This window comes from Emys orbicularis, chromosome 3, assembly GCF_028017835.1.
Source record: "Emys orbicularis isolate rEmyOrb1 chromosome 3, rEmyOrb1.hap1, whole genome shotgun sequence".
In the NCBI taxonomy this organism is placed as follows: domain Eukaryota; kingdom Metazoa; phylum Chordata; order Testudines; family Emydidae; genus Emys; species Emys orbicularis.
In genome coordinates, this window is record NC_088685.1 from 108,778,671 (window position 1) to 108,805,202 (window position 26,532).

The 26,532-nt window shown below is 43.4% G+C and overlaps 1 protein-coding gene across 2 annotated transcripts; it reads left to right on the forward strand.

Annotated features, from left to right (window-relative positions):
- The first annotated feature begins 4,439 nt into the window (after positions 1-4,439).
- ABRACL (ABRA C-terminal like) lies at positions 4,440-15,917 on the forward strand. 2 transcript variants are annotated; one of them, XM_065401575.1, is made up of 3 exons: positions 4,440-4,544; positions 12,954-13,020; positions 15,382-15,917. In XM_065401575.1, exons 2-3 carry the CDS (start codon positions 12,960-12,962, stop codon positions 15,564-15,566), a joined length of 246 nt encoding a protein of 81 aa, XP_065257647.1. In that variant the 5' UTR covers positions 4,440-4,544; positions 12,954-12,959; the 3' UTR covers positions 15,567-15,917. The 2 variants fall into 2 exon arrangements, with proteins under 2 accessions (XP_065257647.1, XP_065257646.1); XM_065401574.1 differs by lacking the exon at positions 4,440-4,544 and adding an exon at positions 4,963-5,018.
- Positions 15,918-26,532: the final 10,615 nt, after the last annotated feature.

The following is a 26,532-nucleotide window of genomic DNA, read 5'->3' on the forward strand; positions in this document are numbered from 1 at the left end:
AGGCAATTTATGTCAAGCTAATAAATACAAATATTAAATTCATAGCAGAATATGAGGTGAAATAGTAATATTAATGTAAGTGTCATCACTATTACCATTAGTTGACAACTGTATGCAGAGCAAGCTTGTCAATTTTCTGAAGAAGTTCAAGTGATACCTGGGTGGAGGAGGCACTTGCTTAACAAAGAGGGCTGAGTGTATGAGGTAGAGAAGAAGTCTCAGCCAGTGGTTAGGGTGCTAGCTGGTGACTCAAAAGAGTATGGTTCACTTCCTTGCTCTACTGCAGACTTGTGATATGACCTTGAGCAAGTCACTTGGTCTCTCTGTGCCTCAGGTCACCATCTGTAAATGGGAATGATACCACTTCCCTATCTCATAGAGGTGATGTGAGGATGAATACATTAAAATGTGTGAGATGCTGAGATATTACAGTAGAGAGAGTCATATAAGTACCTTAGATAGATACAGCCAGTAATTGAAAATTCTCACAATGCCCTTCCTTCATACACTCTTGTCCCCAAACACTATACCACAATCAGCACCCATAATATCAACACTTCCTGAAAAACACATCATACCCCATACTCTGCTGCACATAAAGGCCACCCACGCAAACACAGTCTCTACCAACTCTGCCTTCATGCACAATTAGACAGGCTTCAACTTCAGTTTATAGATTTCAAGTGACGTCCACCAAGCTTACCTTTAGGGTCATCCTGAAGCTCTTTTAGCTCTCTACTGTATTACTAAAATTATGGGCCAATCTTGCAATCTGCACTCAAGTGGAACACTTTCTTCATTCCTGAGAGAGATTTATGCTTAGGTTAGACCAAAGGCAAGTTGCCTTGGTAATCTACATCAGATTTTAAGGGGTCCCTGAGGAAGATTCCTCCTCCTTTTCTCATCCAACGGTAAAAGAGTTATACTGCTAAATTTAGGGAGAAGGAGGGATGAATTCCCCAGAAGCATATAATGGGATGTGGATATGGGCAAGGGCAGGGCTGCACTGAGGCAACTTCTAAAGAGAAACCTACTTTATGAACTAATGCTTCAAACATACACATGAGTAACTGTGCATGTGAGTGATCCATGTAACTCAGTGGGATTACTCATGTAAATGTTGGCAGAAATCAGTGTCCAAGATGGTGGACAGTAACTAGCTTTTCTATTTCTGGTTTCTCTGTTTTCCTGAGGTTGGTCAGCCATGCTTACTCTCCCTTACACAATGATTTTTAAGAAGGAAATGGGGCCACTACTGTCAGCCTCTTCCCTGCATATCTTTTGTTATCTGCTTCAGTGTTCCCATAAAGTGTGCCCAAAGTACAGCAGTCACCCCACAAATATCAACAATTCAGCATGCATGTTGGGCCTTGAAGTTAAACAAACAAACAAACAAACAAACAAACAAACAAACAAAAAGCCACATTTGAAATAAAAAAAGTTTGTCCTATAATAGGGAAGAGGTCCAGTAAATGTGTGTGAAAGATCTTCAGAGTTCATTGGAAAGAGTTTATTGAAACATCAGAAATTCTAAGGAGAGGAAATCAGCTTAAAGCATCAGTAATCTTCAAAAAGCATATTCAAAAAAAGGATCTTAAAAAAAGAACTAGATAAATTCATGGTGTCCCTAGCCTCTGTTTGCCAGCAGCTGGGAATGGGTGACAGGGGATGGATCACTTGAGGACTAGATTACCTTGTCTGTTCATTCCCTCTGAAGCACCTGGCATTGGCCACTGTCAGAAGACAGGATACTGGACTAGATGGACCTTTGGTCTGACCCAGTATGGCCATTCTTATGTAACTTATGTAAGTAAGAAGACAGTGGAAATATTTAGGATACACTTTAAGGATGCCACCAACACGACTTCCACAACACGTGATAATAGGGTCACCACCTGAAAAGAGACAAAGAGGGTGACCTAGAACAACATTATGCAGCACAACAGAGAAAGAAGACAAATCCATCAATAAGACAATCAGAAGCCTTACAGACCATCATAGAACTGAAATAAATGTGGGAAATTGTTGGATGCCCTATGCACCTGAGGGTGCAGGAACATAAAGAAAGAAGATGACCTTCTGGAACTAGTATAAAGCCAAAGTAATTGGCTTGTGCCAGTCTCCTGCATGGTAGAAGAGTGGGACAAAATCCAACCCCCAACCTATGGTCAGGCTATTGGGTTGCAATCCAGGCTAAGGTAGCAGTGACAGAGGAGTAATCACTTTAAAAGCTCATATAAAATTTCTATGTCAAAGTGCTACTGCAACTTCAGAATATTCTTGTTCTGATTTCTCTCTAGAGTCTCTAGATTCTTGCTTGCCTCCATCACATCTCTGAGACATCACTGACTTGCTGTCAGTCTGTTTCCCAGATCTGCAGCCAGTAAGTCTTCTTTGTTCTCTGTGGAAATGATGTTCTACTTTTCCATTATGTTAGAGACCTATCTTAGGGATGTGGCAGATTCTCTGTTACTTGAAGCCTTGAAAGCAAGCCTGGGTATCTATTTAAAAGATGTTACAGCTCAAACAGAAATTATGAGTAAGGCTGTGAGTTTGTCACGGAGGACCTGGAAAGTCACGGATTCCGTGACTTTCTGGGACCTCTGGGACTTCTGTAGTGGTTGGTGCGGCTGGCCCGGGGGCTGCCTGAGCAGCTCGGGCAGTCCCTGAGCCAGCCGCACTGGCTGCTGCTAGGGCAGTCTCAGGCCACCGCGCCCCTAGCCCCAGCAGCACCAGGAGTTTGGGTGTGGGCACACACGGTGCCCTGGGGCCGTCCCCCACCCCAGATCACCCAAGTTTTAGGGGTATATAGTACAAACCATGGAAGGTCATCGGCAGTGAATTTTTTTTACTGCCCATGACCTGTCCATGACTTCTACTAAAAATACCCATGACTAAAATGTAACCTTAGTTATGAGCTTTATGCAGAAATTGCTAGGTGAGATACTATGGCCAACATTATGCAGAGGTCAGACTAGATGATCGTATTGGTCCCTGCTGGCCTTAAAATCTATGAATCATATCCATTTTCATATCTAGTAGAACTGATAGATAAGCAGAGGCACAGACAACCATCTGTGGCTTTTGGTCCAAACCCAATAAATTTTTCACAATGTTGGAGGACTGTACACAAAACAAACCTTTATTTCTCCAAATATACGAAGAGAAGGGAAAAAGTTACATTTTCGATAGCACACCATGGGAGAGAGAGGAAATCTTGCATTGTATCCCTTCTTCTTTGCCTGTAGATTGCTTAAGTAGCCTGTAAGTTCTTTGGGGGCATTGACTTGGGTTCTTATGTCTGTAAAGCACAGCACACCTTTGGATGCTATATAAATAATAATATTTCATTTTGTTAGGGCTTATCTGTCAGCTGATGAATGCAAAGTTCCTTGAGTTTGTGCAGGAAATAGTACATTATTTTCCTGACCGGCTCTAGCCAAAAATTGTCTCTCTGCCCACAAAAAAGTGGATGGCAAGTTGCCAGGGGTGGCTCTATGTATTTTGCCGCCCCAAGCACAGCAGTCAGGTGGCTTTCGGCGGCATGCCTGAGGGAGGTCCGCCGGTCCCGCGGCTTTGGCGTACCCACTGCCGAATTGCCGCCGAAGCCGCGGGACCGCCGGACCTCCCGCAGGCATGCCGCCGAAGGCTCCCTGACTGCTGCCCCCACAGCGACCAGCAGGCTGCCCCCTGTGGCTTGCCACCCCAGGCATGCGCTTGGTGCGCTGGTGCCTGGAGCCGCTCCGATGGCAAGTTAATAAAAAATACCAACATAAAAAAAAATCCCTGCACAATGGGAGCTTAGAGACTTGCCTGGAGTTGATGTTTCTGTCATCCCTTTCAATGGCTGAATTAATTCACCTAGAAGTGTCTGGCTGACAGCTCTGTGGCAGCCTAACGACTGTGTGTTATGGGGTCCAGTGATGGTGCAAGTGTAAGTGGTGAGGTAAAGGCAATCCTACACCAAGGCAACATAGAAAAATATATTACAGAATAAATGCCGGTCAAGAAAGAACAAAAAAAGTGATTTAAATCATCCTATCCCTTTTGTTGTCATTGTATCCTGACCCCCTCCCCACTTGGTTTTGTAGCTGCTGCTTGAAAGTCTGATGTTAAACGGGCATGGGGGTGGATGATTTAGTTTGTCCTACAAGTCCCAGACCTGGCCTCCAGGCAGCACTGTGCTTAAACCTCCTGGAAGTCACCTTGGGGGGGAATCTCCTGCAGCAGACAACAAAAAGATCAGGGAGAGAGGCAGCTGGGGGGAGCAATAGCCCCTGCATGACCTCTTGAGCTGGGGCTGTACAAAGGCAGACTCTGGGTTGAATCGCACTCCCTCCCCATGTCCCCCCGCCATCCTCATAGGCTTCCCCATTCATGTGGGCGGCACTTTCTCCCTGCATTTGAAATATACTTGTTGCAGCACTCTCTGCCTCCCTCCCCCAGCCACCACTTCCTCCTCCTGCACTCAGCATCTCAGGCCGCTCCAAGAGGGCTCCCTTCTGATTACGGCAAGAAAAGCCGCCGGGCGGGCAGATAACCGGGTGAGTGGAACCTGCCCGGTACCCCAAGCCGCGGGGAGCACTGTGCCGGGGAGGAGGGGACGGGGGCTGGACTTTGCACACCGAGCCTTCCCCGCACGCGGCCGCTGAATGACTGCAGAGCCGCAGCAAGGGAGCCCGCTCGCGGGGCAGGGGCTGAGGGCGGCGGGCTGTGGAGTCTCTGCGGGCCGGAGCACAGAGCGCTGCTGTCTCTGTTCCCGGGGGAGCCCGCGGCAGTGAAAGGGGCTGGCTGCACCCTGCGGGCAGCGCTTCCGCACCCGGGACCCATGTGACACCGCACTGCACAAGGCTGGGGTGGGATCACCCTGCTGTGCCAGTCGCACGCTCAGTCCCAGCTCCGGGGAGGCCACATTCCTCTGCCCTCCCTGGACTGCCCGCGCCGTGGCAGTCCAGGGGATGGAGCAGAGGGGCTGCCCGCGCGCGAGGCTCTTTCCAGACGAGGGCAAGGAATGTGCGGTGTGTGTCCCCTCCGGGTCTGTACTTTGGGGCGCTGCTGCTGCATTGGCTTGTCACAACCCCACCAGGTCACACTCTCCACGCCCCGCACCTCCTGGCCTCCCACCGGCTGCTTTATTGCATTTCTGATACATGCTGCCCTTGCTAGGCGGGAGACAAACGCGGTTTGTTGGTAATTATGCATAGGAGGGACTATGCAGGAGAGAGCGGAATCTGGAGTCAGCAGGAAGGCAAAGCGCACGGGCTGAAGTGTGGCTAGAGCCTATACTCGATTGCCCTACGCTACTCCAAGAGAGGCACCATGACCAAATAGGGTGTGTAGTTTTGGCTAAGATCATGTGTTATATCAGGAAGGAAGTTAGTCATTCTCCACATGCAGACCTATTATTTACTGAGCACTAAGCTAATGCAAAGGAATGTGCTTACGGCCCTTTAAACACAAACGGGGACCAAATGCAGGTTTGTTTAAAACTAAATTGACAAATTTGCAAGACCACCAGAGAGTTCCCTGCCAAGTCTGACTCATTTGGAGAGGGTTTTTAGCAGTTTTTGAAGCATCTCCTTTGGGAGAAGAGCTTTTCTGCTTGTGTTTCAATAAGCCATTTACAACAACACTCAAAAGAAATCTCTGCCTCATGTGAGTTGTCAGCTCTCACAGCCTTGAGTTTAAAGGTCAGCAGACAGGTTGGTCAGAAAAAGAAATCATTTTACTGCATTCTCACTCGGTATGCCTTCTTTTTAATTGTTATGTTTAAAAATTTTGCTCAAAGGGATGGTCTCTTGAAATGGACATCTTACACTCTAATCCTGTAACAGAATCTTCTAACAAGGTCCCTTGCACTCATGAGTTCTATTGACTTCAGCAGGATTCAGTGAGGAAACACGGTTCTTGCTAGCAGATCTTCAAGCAGCATTGGAACTTTGGCATTATCATGGTGCTGCAGTGGTGCCACTGTAGTTAAGGTTGCATCATGATTTCTGTTTAAAGATGGATCTTTCTAAGTCCTCTATAATTGACATGCTTAGTCAGATTCCTTTGAAATTTGGTGTGCCTCGAGAAGTTGCAGGGTAGGGTTAATGATACAAATTTAGAGTCATTTGAGCTTGGTGTTCCAGAGATCTGTCTTGAAATAAATAGCAATGTTTCAAAAAGTTTCCAGGTGGTGTGTGTGTTTGGTTTTTTTGTTTGGTCTTTTGCACAGTGCTAGGGATCAAACTGCTGATGTGATGTGGGTCAAGAAGATGGTCTCAGTCTGTCAAGTTTTACCCAAGGTAGTGCATGGCACCCACTAAATCTTTGGGGGACCTAAATTGAGAATGTTATTTCATGTACATTTTTTACAGTAGGCCTACACCAATAAGAAAAATGACTAGACCTGTTTCCATTCCTGCTGTTTTATATGCTTTAAAGCTCGAGGCTTACTAGTGCTCTAAAATCCAATTGGTTAATCAGCTTGCTTGGAAATTTGGTGTGCCTCAGGGGGCGCTGGATAGCATTAGTGATGCAAATTTGGGGTCATTTGACTGAGAGGTTCCTTAGTTACAGTCCTCTACATGCACCCCTCAAAAACCCAGATTCTCTCTGCCACCTTGTACTGTTAAACTGAGAGCTACTAAAGTCTGGATGAATGACATGCCTCATTGAGATTGATAGTGGTGAACTCAGCCTTCAATTAATATAACTAAGCATAAATTAATGACAAGCCCCTACCTAAGACAAAAGGAGTTTCGCACCGAGTGGCCGGAGGTTGCTGCAATTAGTCAATCATGGGTGGCAATTTTATTTGGGGGTGGGGGACTGTAATCAAAGTATCTTGGGGAAAAAATTAGAGGAGGGGGAGTGGTATTAGGGGGTGGAGGATTGGAGAAACATGGGGAGAGTGGTTTGGGGCTGCAGCAAAAGGAGTGGGCTTAGGGGGATGTGTGGTAAAGGAGGGAAGAGAGGTGAGGGAGTCCTTGCACCCCCCAGCTCTGCTTGTGTACCCCATCCCTGCACCTGCAGCTCTGCCAATGCATCCCAATCCCCCCACAGTTTGACCCATGCACCCCAACCTTCCTGCACCCCACAGCTCTGCCAATGCATCCCAACCCCCCCCTGCACCCCACAATTTGACCCATGCACCTCAACCCATGTACAAACCCTTCACACATCCACCAGTTCCATTTGACAATAAGCTCTTTGGGGCAGGGACTTCTCTGTTTTTATAGTGCTGCAGTAGTGCCACTCTAATTGAGGTTGCATCATGACTTCAGTTTAACAGGTGACCTTTCTAAGTCCTCTAAAAACTGACAGGCTTAGTTGTATTTCTTTGAAATTTGGTGCCTCAGCAGGATGCAGGGTAGAGTTAGTGACCCAAGTTTGGGGTCATTTGAGCTATGGGTTGCAAAGATATAAGCCCTGAAAAAATAGCTATTTTTCAAAAAGTTTCTAGGTGGGGTCTATTTGCTCAGAGCTAAAGATCAAATTATTGATGTAATGCATGTCAAAATGGTTTCAGTCTGTCGAGTTTTACCCAAGGCAGTATCTGATCCTTTATACCTGTATGCACCTCATGTGTACCATCAGATGTAATACTTCATGTTGCTTGCTACAAGTTCTCTCTTTTATAATGTGTTTTTATTTTATGGGGAGGTTTACTGTGAACACAGCAGAATAGGCAGTAGCCAGAGTAACCAGAATTTTTATTATATCAGGTGGGGATGAGCCAGAGAACTTTGTTGGGGGTCTATGAGGGGATGACGGGATAGCCACAGAGAGAGTGGTTGTGGCTCTGGAGGGGACAGGAAATGAGGATGGGTAGTAGATAAGCCTTGGATTGGTTGTTTGAGAAAATCTGTGTTTTACTTGCCCTTGGGAAGTGTGTGTGTGGGAATGGGCAAGTGGCTACTTCTTGATCTTGGGGCAAATGAATATGGTGTTTTCAAAGATACATAGTGTGGAGGTTTGGAACTGACACCACAGGTACCTTGATTGCTGAGGGAAAAGAATTTATAGAAACGTGTGTGCTGCCAGGCTTGCCAATATGTGGATTCTGGGTGGATCATGAGGTAGCAAAAGTTTGTGTGAGAGCAAGGAGTACGCCAAGACATTAAGATTGCTGATTACAGATAGATTAGATGGAGAGAGGTGTCCTGAACTGGCATCATCTTTTGCTCATTCTGCAGCATCTAACCAGTGACGTAAGAGGTTGTGATCTACCAGACATTATGATGATTCACTCTGGTAGAAATGATCTGTGCCTTATTCCTGGTGTACACCTCATAAAATGTAAGTGAGCAGATTTGGACTGCATCAAAGATTTGTGTCCAGGAGCTGTAATAATTTTCTCTGAAAAAATTGCTACAGCAACAATATGGAAGAAGCATTGGAAGAACATTAAATAGGAAATGGGAGGGTTTGTGGCTGACCAGAAAAGGTGTACGGTATGACAATGAAAAATATAAGTTCTGACACCTGGGGTATATTTGTTGAAAAAGGTTCAGAGGATCTTTCTCTCAAACCTAAAACTGTCAGTATTTTGGAACAGAAACCCCTCCTATGATTTCTCTCATGTGTCCTGCCACAAACTCCACCATCCAACTATTCTGAAACACGACCAGGAACACTATTTCACTGTAACATAGCTGTCCTTCAGTTGGTGGTATGTTGTCCTTTTGCAGAAAGTTGAGTTGAGCAAAACGCAAACATTTCAGCAACTGTGGGGTTAGCAGAGTAAATGATGGGTGTTAACGGGGCATACCGGGGCAGTGCGGAAAGAGGTTAAGGTTGCATTGGCAACCTTAACTGTGCATTTCTTGGTTTTCAGAAGTTTGAGTTTGCTTAATTGAGTGTTCTGCCAGGGGACGACCTACCACTAAGCAACCTTAACTCTGAATTAACATACATTTTTGCCACTGAATTGTAATAGTTTTAGCACTAGATGAGCAGTAGTCATAAACCTTACACCAGCATATCTCAATAAATACAAACATCATAAAGCTTGACCATGTAGGACCAATCCTGATTCTACTGAAGTTATTTGAAAGTTTAGTGGACATTCCCACTTCAGTGGGAACAGGTTCAGGCTTTTAATCTAACATAGCATTACACTGAATAGCTGTAACATCAGATACTTTAGACATATTTTTGGTGATAAAAATGATGTACAAGTGATTACAATAATAAAACCTAGTTTTTCTACAGTGTTTTTCATCAGTAGATCTCAAAGAACTATACAAAGGAGGTAAGTATCATTATCCCCATTTTACAGATGGGAAAACTGAGGCACAGAGAGGCACTGACAACATATTTCCAGGTGTGCAGGCAAAATAATATTACACTCTTCTGCTAGGCAAATTTCCAGGATGCAAAGAGAAATTTTGTTTTCCTAATACCTGGTGAAAATCATGTTGGATGCCACACACAGCACTAGTATAATGAATGTTAGAGTTGACATTTGCTTTGACATTTGACATGGAGGATTTATTCCAAAGTAAAGTGAATAATATCTAAGTATTGCTTAAAATAATAACTTTGTGTCCATTCTTCCAGTTATGCACGCCTTATACAATCTCCTTTGACTTTTCATGGGAATTTTGCATAAAGAAGTAGTTCAGACTCAGGCTCCAAGATGTTCTTTCCTAAACTGATGGTGGGGGGAAATTCTAAATTAATTTTAAACAGTCATTTTCAAATATAAGTCAATGATACTACTTACAGTAGCAAGCACTACACTTGGTAATGTTTGAAGGATCAGCTCTTAGGCCTTAAGCTCCTTGGGACTTGGTATGTTGTCTTCTGTGTCTTGTACAATTCAAAGCACTTTGCCATCACTTTAAATTAAAAAAAAAATGGAACATCAAGTTTGAAGAATTCATTTGCTTCATCAGCTAATATAATTAGAACTTTGATATCATGTTGCCATTTAATTTTAAACACGTTTTGAAGAGGTGGTAGCACTGCAGCATCTGCTGTTGGAATATTGTTCAGCACTTGCTAATATCCACTTGCATATTCATGATCAGTCATATTGTCATGCTTTAGGGAGGAAAAGTAGGCTGGATGAGGTTGTGTGTGCCAAATCCCCTTAACCCATGCACATGTGAGGAGCCTATCTTCCTATAAAGCCACAAAGTTGGTGGAGCTGGCTTTTCTAATAAACTTTTAACACAAGAGGAAGGAGTTATATAACACTGAAAAACTAGCATAATGGGGTGCCTCCCATGTTTATTGTCTCAATGACTCCATGCCAAACTTGCTCACTTTATATGAACAAAGATTATTTTTTTCTAGATACCAAGTTTGCAAACTGAATCTGGGGTCTGAAAGTCACATTTTGTCCCTTGCTCTTGCATGTGTAATAAAGGATCTGAAAGTGGGACTAAGCTAAAGATTCTTTTGGTGCATGACAGAGAGAGAGAAGAACCCCGTCCATGCTTCCATAGTGGAATTTGCTTTGCTGGGCTAACAGGAGTTTAAAAGTAGTAAAAACTTACTGTTGTCAAGTCAAAAGAGAGTTGATCTCACTCTTAATACACACATGGAACAAATCTGTTAAATAATAAAATAATAAAACCTATTCTGACCATCAGTGCCCTATGACTATTTGATAAGACACAGTCAAAAGGGTTAAGCATTTCCCATAAAAGTTCTGGAGTTTTAGCATATAAAGTACTTCCATGCCATTGTTGGCAGAGAGGCAACGGTCCCCATCTATCTTCCAGGAACTGGCCATGTCCACTGGACCCATTCAAGGTGTCAGATTCTAGTGAGATGTGCAGTTTGCATCTCAAAATAACATTTATCGCACTTGCCCAGTCAGGTTTCTTTGTAATTGCTTGTTGATGTACATCATACGACACTACATTGTGATCTTTTCAACTCTTACTGACTAAGCAGGGTCAAACCTGCCCTGCTTAGTCAGTAAGACTAAGCTTAATTTGTCGGTGGTGACCGCCTAGAAAATGCTAGGTGCCCCAAGAAATGATGTCGATTTAGTAGGTGGTCCTCTACCCTCTGCATCTGCATCAAGTAATGTATCAGCATGGTGCAAGGTCATATTGCCACTGCCTTTTAAATGAGGTGCAAGAGACCCTGAAAACTTGTGCACATTATAAACCACATGCCATTTTTCAAAAGCAAAGGGTTATTAACCCTGGTATTTTGGCCAAATAACAATTTGGGTAATTACGGTCTTTTTACCAAATAAGTTATTCTTCACTTCCTGCCCTAAACTATTGTATAGCATTGATTGTTGCCATATTTCACAGCAAAGGAAGTTGCATTGCATTTCAGTTGGCCAAGAGAATCTTACAAAACATATCCAGAGGCAAATTTTGTCTTTTAATAGTTCTTTGGGATCACTGTGAATGAAAGTAAATATTGGCATCGTTGTGATAGGGCATTTGTCTAAAACAGGGGTCGGCAACGTTCGGCACGCGGCTCGCCAGGGTAAGCACCCTGGCGTGCCGGGCCAGTTTTATTTACCTGCTGACGCGGCAGGTTCGGCCGATCGCGGCCCCCACTGGCCGCGGTTCGCCGTTCCGGGCCAATGGGGGCGGCGAGAAGCCGCGGCCAGCACATCGCTCGCCCGCGCCGCTTCCTGCCGCCCCCATTGGCCCGGGACGGCGAACCGCGGCCAGTGGGGGCCGCGATCGGCCGAATCTGCCGCGTCAGCAGGTAAATAAAACTGGCCCGGCACGCCAGGGTGCTTACCCTGGCGAGCCGCGTGCCGAACGTTGCCGACCCCTGGTCTAAAATTTCCCAGCACTGCTAAAACCAGTTCAATTCACTGGCAATAGTAAGGTGGGAGTACCAGTGTAGATAAAGTACCAGTGATCACTGGCCTTTTAACCCCCCATGTTGTGTAAACCTGCTCTGAGCAGGATTAGGTTAGTTTGGGCCAGATCCTCAACTCAAGTGAATTGGCTTAGCTCCATTGACTTCAATGGAACAACACTCATTTATACCACTTGATGATCTGGCCTGTGGACCTGAAAACACCAGTGACTGCCTGGAGCCTTTTCTAGAGTGCTCCCAAGGTTGCTCCCACTGGTGGAGCTGCACTAGCTATAGTAATTGTGGGAAATTTTAGGGAGAAAACCCCTTTTAGGGCAGACACAGCTATTAAGTCTTTGCCTTGCATTTCACATTAGAATGCCATGATAATACCTTAGAGATTACAGATGCATGACTGTGGGCCCAAAATAAGGTGCTGAGACTCCGCACTGATGCCATATTGCAGGCAGAAAGATGAGAGGTTGGCAGGAGGCAGGGAAGACTGACAGAGTAAAACAATCAGGAAAGTTTTAAGGGCTACCTGCCTGTCACATGATCTAGCAGGGGATTTAAGGAAAGGATGTGTCATCTTTCAAGGGCAGCTGGCTGAGACAGGCAAGGAAAAAGCTTCTGGGGACTGAAGTTGGTCAGATGAATTGCTTTGTTTTGTGGTTGGTGTTTGAATAATAAATTGTGCCTGGAGACAAGGGCCTGAAATGGACTCAGGTGTGGCACTGGCTCTTTCCTGGGCTGGTGAAATAGTCACCAGCGTACAAAGATATACAACATTGTCAAGCCCAGATGTTCAAAAATCAGGACTTGCTCCCTAAATATAATGAGATTTTAAAAAATTAATACATTTGGGGTTCTTTTTTATTGGCTTCTAGGCTTTGAGCCTACTGAGTGCATTTGTGTCACTTTTTCAAGCTTTCCTCTGAAACCATGAGGGCTAGAAACCTACTCTTTTTAATACTGAAACCTGCTTGTCACATAATCACGTCTCCAAAATCTGGGGCTTTGAGTGAAACATCAATATTGTGAGAGTCATGATAAAAGTATGAGAGTTGACAACACTGGAGATATATAAACAAGGATCAGATCAGATGAGTTAAAAGAAATTGCAGAGATTGGTCTTAATACCTTATATCTATCTAAATGTACATTTACTCTATTTGTAGACTACAATGAATGTGGAACATGAAATTAACCTCTTAGTTGAGGAGATTCGGCGGCTGGGGACCAAAAGTAAGTACTGTAATCTCACTGATCACACAGGTCTAGCCTTACCATGTCAACTTGTGAACGTGACATGACTCATCAACCAAGAAGGCTTGGGCCCCAGTTCTGCAAAGACGTACATATATATTTAACTTTGACTTCAATGGCACTACCCAGGTTGCATAACGGGAACTACTCTTATGCATGAAGTTAACTACTCTTATGCATAAGTCAATCCAGGTTGGGGGCCTTGGAATGAAATCCTGGCTCCATTAAAATCAATGGCAAAACTCCCATTGACTTCAGTGGGGACAGGATTTTACCCTTGGTCATTAGCTGGATGGGAGTCTTCCAGTGTCAGCCCAGATATTATAGGAAATAGCATTCTTCCCTTTGAAGTGAATACTGAAGTAATGATTCAGCATGATAATGGCATAGAGAGTACACTTATAAAGTTTGCAGACAATACCAAGATGGGAGGGGTTGCAAGTGCTTTGGAGGACAGTATTAAAATTCAAAATGATCTGGACAAACTGGAGAAATGGTCTGAAGTAAATAGGATGAAATTCAATAAGGACAAATGCAAAGTACTCCATTTAGGAAGGAACAATCAGTTGCACACATACAAAATGGGAAATGACTGCCTAGGAAGGAGTACTGCGGAAAGGGATCTGGAGGTCATAATGGATCCCAAGCTAAATATCAGTCAACAGTGTAAGACTTGCAAAAAAAGCAAACATCATTCTGGGATGTATTAGCAGGAGTGTTATAAGCAAGACACGAGAAGTAATTCTTCCACTCTACTCTGCGCTGATTAGGCTTCATCTGGAGTATTGTGTCCAGTTCTGGTTGCCACATTTCAGGAAAGATGTGGACAAATTGGAGAAAGTCCAGAGAAAAGCAACAAAAATGATTAAAAGTCTAGAAAACACGATCTATGAGGGAAGATTGAAAAAATTGGGTTAGTTTAGTCTGGAGAAGAGAAGACTGAGAGGGGACATGATAACAGTTTTCAAGTACATAAAAGGTTGTCACAAGGAGAAGGGAGAAAAATTGTTCTTGTTAACCTCTGAGGATAGGACAAGCAGCAATGGGCTTAAATTGCAGCAACGGTGGTTTAGGTTGGACATTAGGAAAAACTTCCTAACTGTCAGGGTGCTTAAGCACTGGAACAAATTGACTAGGGAGGTTGTGGAATCGCCATCATTGGAGATTTTTAAGAACAGGTTAGATAAACACCTGTCAGGGATGGTCTAGATTAGGGGTTCTCAACCTTTTTCTTCCTGAGCCCCCCCCCAACATGCTATAAAACCTCCTTGGCCCACCTGTGTCACAACAACTGATTTTCTGCATATAAAAGCCAGGGCCGGTATTAGGGGGTAGCAATCAGGGCAATTGCCTGGGGCCCCATGCCGCAGGGGCCCCCGTGAAGCTAAGTTTGGCTTCAGCCTTGGGTGGCGGGGCTCAGGCCCTGGATTTCAGCCCCATGTGGTGAGGCTTTGGCTTTCTGCCCTGGGCCCCAGCGAGTCTAACACTGGCCCTGCTTGGTGGCCCCCCTGAAACCTGCCCACGGCCCCCCAGGGGGCTCTGGGCTCCTGGTTAAGAACCACTTGTCTAGATAATACTTAAATCCTGCCACAAGTGCAGGGGACTAAACAAGATGACCTCTCGAGGTCCCTTCAAGTCCTATGATTCTATGATGCAACGGAAGAGTGCTATTGTAGGTGGTTGCTCAATGTCTTTGAAAATTATTTCCAAATTCCATGAACTTGCTTAGAACAAAGACTACTCTTTTCACTGCAATATATCACATTTAACATTCTTAGAACTCTACATTTAAAAAAAAAGTGTCTATAATGATAAAATAAGAAATGTGTGCAACTAGGATCTGGTTTGCTAATTTGTTATTCTAGCTTTATGAAAGTGTAACTGTTTATTTCTATTTATTTTAATAAAACAACCTATTAATTAAATTTTGTTTATACTGCTTGTTAGAGTGAATGTAGATTGAGTGATTGTTTTGAAATTAATTTGCACCACTTCAAGAGAGCTATTTTTGTGAGGCAAGGAGGGACACATTAGCTTTTCAATTTGGACTTTAAATGTTAACCAGCACAAGAAACTATTTTAAAACAAATCAATTTCTACAGCTCCAATAATAATTTCTTATAGTGCTTTTCATCCATAGATCCCCACTTTACAAAGAAAGGTAAGTATCAGAGTGGTTAAGTGGCTTGGCCAAGGTCACACAAAAGATCATTGACTGAGTTGGAAATACAACCCAAGTCTCCTGTTGTGTTTTGACTGTATTTCATATCAATACCTCCAAATAGTCCTCCAACTGAAGGACAATCTGCATGTGTTGTAACACTCCTATCTCTGATTTAGATGCTGATGGAAAGCTGAGTGTGAAGTTTGGTGTGCTCTTTGCTGATGAAAAATGTGCCAACCTCTTTGAAGCCCTAGTGGGCACTCTTAAGGCTGCAAAACGAAGGAAGATTGTTACTTACCCAGGAGAGTTACTTTTACAAGGGGTTCATGACAATGTTGATATTTTATTACTGCAGGACTAATGCAGTTTGCACTTCTCCTGTGTATCAATTAATTTGTTTCAGGTAAATGATATGCAGACATTTAAGATCAAGGCAAATCATCTTAGCGTGTTTTGATGTATTTTTCTAGAACTTTATAGTAAAAAGGAGACTGTCTTATTTTGGAAAATATTCCTTTTTGTATTCCTTCTGTGAACATTACTGTAAATGATTGTAAGGTAAAGGACACAAAATTCCTCTTTTTAACTCAGGTAATGCATTTTTAAAATGTATCTCTCAGTTATTGTCACCATGAAAGAAGAGACAGAACTGGTAACTTATCTGTGTTTACAAACCAAAATCTGCTGTGAAAGTATAAAATAAAACATGCCTAAATGTATATAATTGTTGTTGTTTCCTTTAATTTGTAGAAAGCAAATAGAATTTCTCTAAGTAAAAAGGCTAAATGATTGCACTGAAGGTGAGCTAGAGAAATGGAAATAGTTTTGCAATATAATGCCACATTTTATTTCAAAATTCCATGGGGAGGAGGCGAGAGCAGGAGAGGTGAACTGCAGAATTTGTTTAAATCAGGAAATGGGCTTGATTTCCCCGATCATAAAGATTAACAATATTGATCATTAGAGGAGTTCAACTTGTTCATCTTCAGTCTTGTCTATGAATTTCATGGAATCTTCATTCTATTTGATTCCTTCTGTGTAACTAAAACAAGAAGTGAACTTGTCAGCATGGATCACCATGAATTTAATAGGAAATTTGGCTGGTGAGAAAGGTAAAAATAACCTGAACTGGCAAAAATAAAGCAAAGAAAGTTGTTGTTTTTTAGTGGAAATAAAGTGTTCTAAAGAGTCAGATGTGTATATAGGCTGGCTTCAGAATGGTCTGTGTGAATGGACTGGGTCCTTACTCCATCATCAGCAAAGCACAGAATGGGAATAATTTACCCCTGTGTTACAGTCACACTAGTTCACCTCCCCCACTACACTGAACCCCCTCTAGTTCAGATCCAGCCCTGCCCCAACTCTGCCACTTCTGCACCACCTCTGTAACCCACTACCCTCCTCTGAGTAGGAGGAGGCCTGGCTGAAGTGGACCTACAACCCAGCAGTTCCCCATTGCTTCTAGCCCCATAAGAGTTGTGATGGGGGAAGCACAATTTAAGGTAGACCCAGCTACCTTTCATAGGCTGCACCTTTGTCCCCAGCAGTAGAACAGGGGAATGGTAAGCAGCTTCCCCTAGGTCCCTGTGCAGTTAGTGCTGGCAAAGGTATGAATCTGGCCCACAGGCCCAGAGTTTCTTCCAAACTCCCTTCCTGGGGTTTGGCTTTAGTGGTATTTGCACTTTTGTCTTGATTTCTCTGGTGGAATTCAAGAGAAGAGAGAAATTTGTATGTCTGTTCTTAAGTATGTCTGAAAAGTGTTAAGAAATACAGGTTGTTCAGTGAATGCGTTGCTTACAGAAAGCCTCTAGCTCCATTAGGTTCACTTCATCCATCCCCACCTTAACTTTTAGATCTAGGAGGGAATGGATGAAGAAGAGCCTTATCTACTTGAGTTCCCCAAACCCTTTTGTTCAAACAGAGTATCCACGAAAGGAAGGACTCCAAGTCTGAGTCTGTGACTAACACTTTTTCACAGAAGTCACTGGCTTCTCCTATTCCTTTGTCCTATCCCAAATCAGTAACTGAAAGTATACTTTAGACCAAGCAGAAGAGAAAAAGGAGAGCTTCTATTAGGGAGACAGCCATCTTACTAATAATTTTTAAAGGGATTAATATACCTAGGAGTGGTGCTGTGTGGGACAGGCAACAGGGAGTCCAGAAGACTGTCTACTACTCTATTCCTTGTCTGCAGCCAGATCTTCAGAGAGTTGATTGGTAAGTAACTCAGATACAAGGAAAACTGATCCAGGTTACATGTGCAAAGTACCTGAAGAGTGGGAGGCTACTTTTATTTTAGGCACAGGAAATTCACAAGTCATTAGGGAATCTTTACAAAGCTTTAGATGAGTATAATTTCCATTGCTAACTCCTTAATATATGCAAACTTCAGTGGCTCTATTCCATGTGATACCAATACAATTTATAGTATCAACGCGTTTGAAAATGCTGAAATTTTCTGATGTGTTCCATAGATATCATATCTTCCTGTAGATTTGGAGCATGATTTCCCAAGCAGGGCAAAATGAAGTTCACTCAGATTTTCACAATTAAAGCAGTGTTTTCATTTGATGATTCCACATGCTAGATTGCACATACCATATGTGCTCTTTTCACTTCCACATATTATGGAGCTAGACCTTTTCTAATGCTGATAAGAGTATCCCGGGCTTCTGGGAGTATTGTGCATGGTGGATACACAAAGAAAACTTGTTCCAGTGGATCTCATGGGTGTTCTATAAAGTTCAAGTGATATTACCCAGGGTTGCCTCATTTTCAGGATAGGGAAGACAATGCTGTGGTATGGCAGGGAAATAACCTTGAAACTTCCAGTTAACTACAAGGGCACTGAGACACTTCACTCCAGAAATCAAGAGCAAGTCTATAAGAATCAATTGAAACAGTACTGTGAGCATGTAGTGTATCTACTGACGGGGAAGTAAGGATTCATTTTAGCTCTCTGTTCCTGAAAGCTTAGAATATATGGTATGACAATGCTGTATAACCAAAAATATTGCTTTAAGTGCAAAACACAGAATGTACCTGAAGATCTCAGCAGTCAATGCTTGTGTAGAGTCTGCTGAATTCGCTGTAGCCATTTTTCTTCTGCATCCATGGAAGAAGGTTCAAATATGGGCAGAATATTTAATAACTACGAGACCGATTCTGTGGCTCCTCTTGCCACAAGTAAATATCATCAGATCTGTGAATGAATGCCCCAGGGTGTGGATGTGGCTACAGCAGTGTCAGACATAGTGATGGAAAACAGGTCAGAGAAATGGCTAGCATAGGTAAAGTTAGCATGGATATGTCTACCTGTGCCGCCGTCTCACCTGGGATTGCAATGTAGGCATACCCTAAGTGAAAACTCCATGGCTGAAAATAGCACTATAAGAAGCATGGTGTCAAGACATTACAAATAAGCTGTACATGTCCTGGTCTAGAACAGTGTGTCATGTCCTTTCTTGGTCAGGGGGAAAGGCAAGTATGGAACATGTTGGTTCTGCAACAGATCTTTATCACAATATTCACTTTGCACTCAGTCACAGTCAAGCAACAGCAAGAAGTAAATGAACAAAGTAAGTTGAAACAGAACAATCCAGAAATGGAAAATGTGTCATCAGAGCTCTGTCAGCCATTTGCAACCCACTTGTATGTGGGTGGCCTGGGTCAAAGAATATGAATTTGATGATTCCCAACAAAATGCTTCTAAGGCCTGAATACCTTTGAAATATAGTAGTTAAGAAAGCATTTTTGTTCAAGGGAAGTACCACAAGGTTGTGACGCTAAATATCAAATGTTGAGGTGAGGCATTGAGTGCCAAGAATACTCTCTGGTTCCCCTGCTGCCGGACATTGCCAGTCCAGCTGTAGTCAGAAACTTGTCCATTAAACCTATGTTAGGCTGTCCCTTGGGGCGTTTGTTCAGAGACATCACATCTAGCATAAAGGAGGGAGACAAAACAATTAATGAGAAGTGCCACCACTACAGAGGTCAAACCTGCTGCTAACACAGATAATGTTGAAAGCACAACATTTCTGATTCTGGTCAAGGCCTAATTGCCCCTCTGCTCCCAAGGCTTGATCTTTTGAAGGTTTCTTTTTCAAAGGCAAGAAGTCTCCAGAATTTTTATTTAAGGATGGCCTTAAAATCAAACTAAAGGCAAGTTAAAAAGTAGCACCATTACAACAGTAATTTTGAAGGATCCTTAGAGTGAATATTTGCAAGATTAGTTTTAAAAACTGGCTATGTTTTGGCCTTGAATAATTGCAAAGACAACATTTTCAGAAAGCCAATGAACTTTGAGATCTGGTTATTTAAAGCTACCACTGGAAAATTGTTCTAATTAATTATTCCCAATGGTGGCAGTTCTGTTTAGTTTCACCACTTTGAGTATCATTTTAGTCACCTAACACAGTATAAATGCATATTTAAGCCACTGAATTTGTCTTCTGGCAGGTACTTTCTGTATATTTCCTGAGGGAGTGTTCTCTCACAGTGTAGCCTAGATGTCACCATAGATTATACTTATCTTCACCAAAGCACCTGGGATATTCTGAGAGGTTAAATATCAGGCTTATACCTGGGGAGAGGGGAGAGCTTGATCTACAAGCACACACTTAAAGTCCTGTCAGATCAAATCTGTATCAAACTTCCTTTCAGGGAAAGGCTTAAAATCAGACCTAAATGCTGCCCAGTACAGCATTTTCACAATACAGAAGTCTCATGTTCATGATCCTGCTCCATCTGGCACTGATCTCATGTACTCAAGGGGCTGTGCAGGTACCCAGAGCTGCCCAGATTCTGGTGGTACAAAGGAGTCTTAAAGCCATGTTTGCCCTCCCATGCCTGGTTTATGCCTCTGTGCTGTACCTCCTGCGAGGCACAGCACGGACTCTTACCCTGTGTCTTTATTTATATACACACACCCCATATTTTTTCAAGATTCTGGATGGGATTTACCATTTTTTTGGCAGGTGACGGCATCCTTTTACCCTTCATGTTTCTTTTTCCATCAGTGTGAAACTAATTTGAGATTTTCTTCCCAGAGGAAGAAGGTTCAGTAAGTTATGAACACATGTAAACAGGCACATATAACAGAAAGTATTTACTGGCCTTCTGAAAGCAAGTTGGGTAGAGGAGCACAGTCAGTTTCTTGCATGGTTGGGCCTTTTGCAATGCTTAGATGAAAGATGCTATATAAATTCAAAAGTGTTTTAATTTGAATTATGGAGAGGCAGCAGCCACTCTCCATAGCTAAGGTTGCAAACAGATTTCTTTGCAAAGCTTTATTTTAGACCCCACTATAACTTTGTCTTGGAAGGTTGGTTTGACCTGAAAAGACGATGTTTTGAAGGCAATGGGAGGTGAAGGCACTCAGTTTAACACCTTGCAGAATTAGGCCCAAAAGGGACGTAGGAGTTGCAATGCTGTGTGTCACAGCACCTAACTTTTAGGCACCTACAGACTCACAGGAACACCCCAGCAATCCCCAAAGCCCGAGTTAGGTGCCTACAATGAATGGGGAGAGATAGGCACCTAAGAATGTGATCCGCTAAACCTAGCATGCTAGGCAGGAAGCTGCCTAAGTTAGCCAATGGGTGATGATGATGAGAGGGATATGCTAAGCACTATCCCTTTCAGGGTGGTAGGCACCTAAGTCCAGGCTGCAGGGAGGTGCCTAGCTCTGCTTGTAGTCCATGAACGGGAACCTGTCATCTGGAGCCAGTTGGGCTTAGGTGCTTCAGTTCCTCCATGGCTCCCACCCAAAGTGCCTAGCTACTATGGTACTTCATATTCTTAAGATAGATAATTAGACTGACAGAAAGCACTATAAAAACAATTATGTCTCTAAACCTCTGTGTGGTAGGTAAGTATTCCCCTATTTGAGATGGGAAAATTGAGACACAGGGTAGGTCCACACTACCCGCCCAATTCGGCGGGTAGAGATCGATCTTCTGGGATCGATTTATCGCGCCTCATCTGGACGCGATAGATCGATCCCAGAAGCGCTCCCCTGTCGACTGCGGAACTCCTGCTTGCCGAGAGGAGGAAGCGCTGTCGACGGGGGAGCCTGCCTGCGCCGCGTGGACCCGCAGTAAGTAAATTTAGTTCAATCTAGGAAACGTCGACTTCAGCTACGCTATTCTCATAGCTGAAGTTGCGTTTCCTAGATCGATCCCCCGCCCCAGTGTGGACCTGCCCACAGATGTTAAATGGCTTGCACAGCCTGTATTATGGAAAAGCTGGGAATGGAACCCTGGAATCCCACCAGCCAGTGCCATGCTCTTTATTGATAGGGACTATCTCCCATTTCAACAACCCCAACCAGCACTTGTTTATAACTGCACTGTACTAACTAGATAAATAATCAGAAACCACAGTAATTGGACTTCTCAGAAATGTTTTGTTATAGATATAAAACACATTTAACAGTTTGCAGAAAAACAGTGTTTGATTATTAGTCAAACACTGCGGGAATACACTGCATCATCATGAAAAATAGTCCTTACCAATCGAATGTGGGGAAAATTCCTTCCCAACCCCACATATGGTGATCAGTTAGACTCTGACCATGTGAGCAAGAACCAGCCAGCCAAGCACTTGAGAGACAGAATGCTCTGTGCCCCCTCAGAGCCCTGGCCCACCCACACCAATGACCCATCTCCAGCCCTGGCCATCCCTGATACTTCAGAGGGAGGAGATAAATAAAATCCTCCCAGAATACATGGGGGGGGGGAGGGGAGGAGGGGAAATCCCTTTCTGACCCCTGCTAGTGGCTGGCTGAAGTCCTGAAGCACGAGCTTTAGGAACATAAGACATAAACTAGAAGTGAGCCCCAGAGATGTTGAGCCCTGGCCCCTATCATCACAAACAAGCCTGTCATACAATTGCTCATAAATTTGTCCAGCTCTCTTTTAAAACTAATTCAATTGTTTGCCCCCACAATTCCAATTGGGATTTAGATTGAGCCTAGAAAAATTCCTGCCAAAACCCTACCCTACAATCTATACATGTAGCTTTCAAGTCTCATGACACGTTCACTTAAATTTAACAAATTAATCTAATCATCTTTGCCTTGTTTGTTATGGAGGATGGCAATAATCTCAGCCAATTAATGATGGTTATGGGGAAGATGGGGACAGTTGGCATTTAATTTTTTTAAATGGCATATGTATATAGGTATATTAAATGTTATTCAGCTCCACCCCACCTGAGTATTCAAAAATCAGGATTCAACAATATCACAAGATTAGCTGAAATGATATTTTACAAATTAAAAAAAAATTGGATTCTCTTTTTTGCCTTCTGGTTTTTGAGCCTTTAAGGTGCACATGGGCCATGTTTTCAAGTTTTTCCCCCTCCACCATGAGAACTAGGCTTTTATTTTATTTTTATTTATTTATGGAAACCAGAGTCTTACATAATTACCTAACTCCAGGACCTGGGATTGGAAGAAAAAACAATTTATTTTTGCAAGCCTTGCAACAAAGTTGCAAAAGCTGGCAACATTGCAACACATCATATGTCACCTGTAGGGCCCTGTGTTGCAACCATTTAGGCATGTGTTTACTCATATGCATAAAGTTATTCATATCTGTAAGGCCTTGTCTACATGGGAGAGTTTTTTCTGGTATCTATAGGTTTTACATTGCCTCCTATCACTTCCCGCAGCCCCCATTGGCCTGGAGCGGCGAACCGCGGCCAGTGGGAGCTGCGATCGCCCGAACCTGCTGACGCGGCAGGTAAACAAACCGGCCCGGCCCTCCAGGGGGCTTACCCTGGTGGGCCGTGTGCCAAAGGTTGCCTGCTGTAGTATCTGAGCGCCTTTGTCATGAATATAGGGGGAAGAGTAGAAACCTTTATGTATGCCAGTCATTCAGTAGCATAAAATCCCTCCTTGGCAGCTGTACTGGATTGCCTTACCTGTAAAGGGTTAAGCAGTTCAAATAACCTAGTTGGCACCTGACCAGAAGGATCAATGTGGAAAGAAGATACTTTCAAATCTGGGGGTGGGTGGGGGGGGAGGATTTGTTTTGTTGTTCTCTCTCTGGATGGAGGGAAAAGCTAGGTACACTATCTCCCAAAAACCATACCTGGAATAATCCAACTAAAACCACAGAAACTGTAAATAGGGCAAGGAAATGCGTTAGGTTCTCTCTTGTTTTGGCTTGTGAATTTCCCTATGCTAAACAGGTAGTTTCATTCCTGTTTTGTAATTATGAAGCTAAATCCCAGAGGGGAATCCTCTGTGTTTTAAATCTTTTTATTACCCTGTAAAAGTTACCTTCCATCCTGATTTTGCAGGTGTGATTCTTAATAAAGTTCTTCTTTTAAGAACGTGATTGATTTCAGTGTCCTGAAGACAAAGGGTCTGGTCTGTGCTCACATTGCTAAAGCAACTGGTTGGTATTTTATTCTCAAGCCTCCCCAGAAAAGGGGGATATTTTGGGGAGATAGGGATTCCAAAAGACCCTTCCCTGAATATTTTGTGTAAATCACTTGGTGGTGGCAGCAATATCAATCTAAGGAATTAGTGCCTTAAAGAAGTTTTAACCTAAACTGGCAGAATATAGGCTTAGGGGGTCTTTCATGCGGGTCCCCACATCTGTACCCCAAAGCTCAGAGTGGGGGGGTTACCCTGACAGCATTCCATATAAAATCAATAGCAATAGTGAACTCCCGAGTGGTATAAGCTAAGGTATGAATTTAAATGTATAATTATATTGGTATAGTCCCTGTGTAGATAGATGCTCTTATTCTGGTATAACAGTCGCTTACCTGATGTTGCTTGGGGTTCAAGCTAATCTGAAAAAAAACCTCTCTTATACTGGACTTAGAGGATATGCCTACACGGCAACTAAAACCCAGCAGCTGGCCTGTTCCAGCTCGAGCTAAAGGGCTGTTTAACTGCGGCGTAGACGTTTGGGCTCAGGCTGGAGCCTAGGCTCTAGGAGCCCCAGTCATGGTGCCTGTACAGCATACCTATCACAATGGTGCCCCAGTCAGGGTTGGTGCCTCTTGTCGTGGAAAAATTGACCACACCGTTAATTTTGGGTCAGACACACTAATGCACCTTTATTAGGTAACACAAATACAATTATGCATAAAGGGAAGGTCGGCGTATCCCCATGCAAGGGGGTCAGCCGCCTTGCATAAACCACACAGCTTTAAGCTTATAAAGGTAAAAACCGCAACGCGTAATGAAGCATTACAAATTTTATTAGCCTTATTTGGTATATTTATTAGCAAACCAATCAGAGCCCTCCTGGGGCCGCGACTTGGACCCAATTCCATTTAGGGTCTTTCTTGTTATTGCTAGAGGCCCTGGCACGGCCCCCCCTCTTGCGGTTTTACTGTACAAGACTCTTTTGCCTTATTAATTTTTTATAGCTAAACTACTGCTATCTTAGGTTAGGTTACCCAACTACCAGTAGGCGTTGGTTCCCCTTTTTCTCCTGTTGGCCTTTTGATTGAGCCATACAGGTTTTGCATTGTGCCACACAAGCGTATTACAAATCTTGCTTATACCTTTAATATTAAACAGGCCTGCCACGGCCTACTGTTGCTAGCTTTAGCAATAGGTTATAATTCAGAGTAAGGCATATGGGGGTCCCCGAAAATCCTCAACAACTCCCTCCTCTTGATGCTAATTTAACAGCATCAACTCCCTTAATATGAATGTTTATTAAAGCTTGGACCTTAGGTTTTTTTTCCCAGGGGCGTTTTATATTTGTCACAATATCGTATTTCCAGTGAGTCATATACTGGATCTTTTGGTTCTAACACAGAAGTCCGCAAAGGGGCGAGGGGCAAGGGGTGAGGGCGTGGTGGAAGGAAGGACAATACTGCAGGTCGGGGATGGCAACGTGTGCAGCAACAATAGCATACACAGGTGCCCAACAACAGCCCACCACCGATGAGCCCCCAGAACAGAAACCCATGTATATCACGAGCTAGGGTGTTGGGGTTGGGGTCAGTCCTCTTACCCCCCTCCCTACCCTCTGACCTAATTTTCGAGGAGTGGGTGTTTGTTTGGGTAGAAGGGCGCTTGGTGGTTTTCGCAGGGGTGGTACTCGGCCCTAGTTTTGGTACATTTTTTAAGACTTGGACTATGTTATTTTCCGGGGGATTTCAGCAAAGGCTTACGGGGGGCTAGTTTGCAGATAGCTGGAATTACGAAATAGGTCATAGATTATGCAAAGGAGAAATTGCATGAGTCAGTTTGCATTTAGCTAAAGTTACCTATTGCTTTACACAAGCGGTTATTATATTTTATTAGCCATGAACATATTTTACCAGTACTGCTGGGGGGTCATTCCCTCCTCTGTTGGTACTTTTGCATAGCCTCACAAACTGATTTTTGGTTCAGGCTTTTAGGCCTACCCCATTACCCACGAAAGTCCTCAGTATGGCAGATTTCTAGGGAAGATGTTTTAGGGTCTTTAGGTAGGCATTACTATTTTTATTTAGAATGGAGGTCATTGGGCAATACTTAGCACACAAGTTTATACTAAGGTGGTTAACAGTTGGGTCTGAAAGATTATTAACATTAGTGGAAAAGAACAGGGCCCTGAGGGGTGGTTGTGGCTGAGGCTGGGATATAGGACAAACTTTACATAAGCAGCACAATAAGGCAATTAACAATTTACAATAAGCAGCTAAAATAATACCAAGCAAAATTTTTTTTTTACAACTATAAAAGTGAAAAGGCTGGGTACAAGCTGAGCCAATTCTTTAGTAAGAGGGATGGCTGGGTTGAGGGACACATAGATTTGGGGCATACCAGGCCAGGTAATAAACGGCTGCCTTGTGCAGTGGTTAAGCTAAGATTGTATGGAATGGGGATTTGGGGCTGAGATGGCAGGGCGTTACCGTCCTTTTTGCTAAACAATAATTTTTCCTTTGGGTCCCTTTTAATTGCTTTTTTTTTCCAACAGGTCATGTCCAATATATTGATTATTTCCCCAGGATGCAATTTGCGGAGGCAAAATAGCTGTGGGGGTTCCAAGGGCCATAATGACCACAAGGTTCCGATACCCACCCAGATATGTTGAGCAGCGAAATCATAGGGAGTGGTGATAAAATGGCTAGGTTCATGGGGTGGTTTAACTTTCCATATTTGCCGGTGGATAACCCAGTCCCATAGACAATTCGCCCAGGGTTTTGGCACAAGTAAGTGCACTGGAGCCCAGGTGCCATTTACCGGTTCCGAAGCTTGGAAGGTACATACAACAGATGTTTTATTTATTGCTACTTTAGTTAGGCCATGCAAAGCTCCTTTTACCAAACTTTTTTTTTTTTGATAAAAACTTTCCCACTGCACA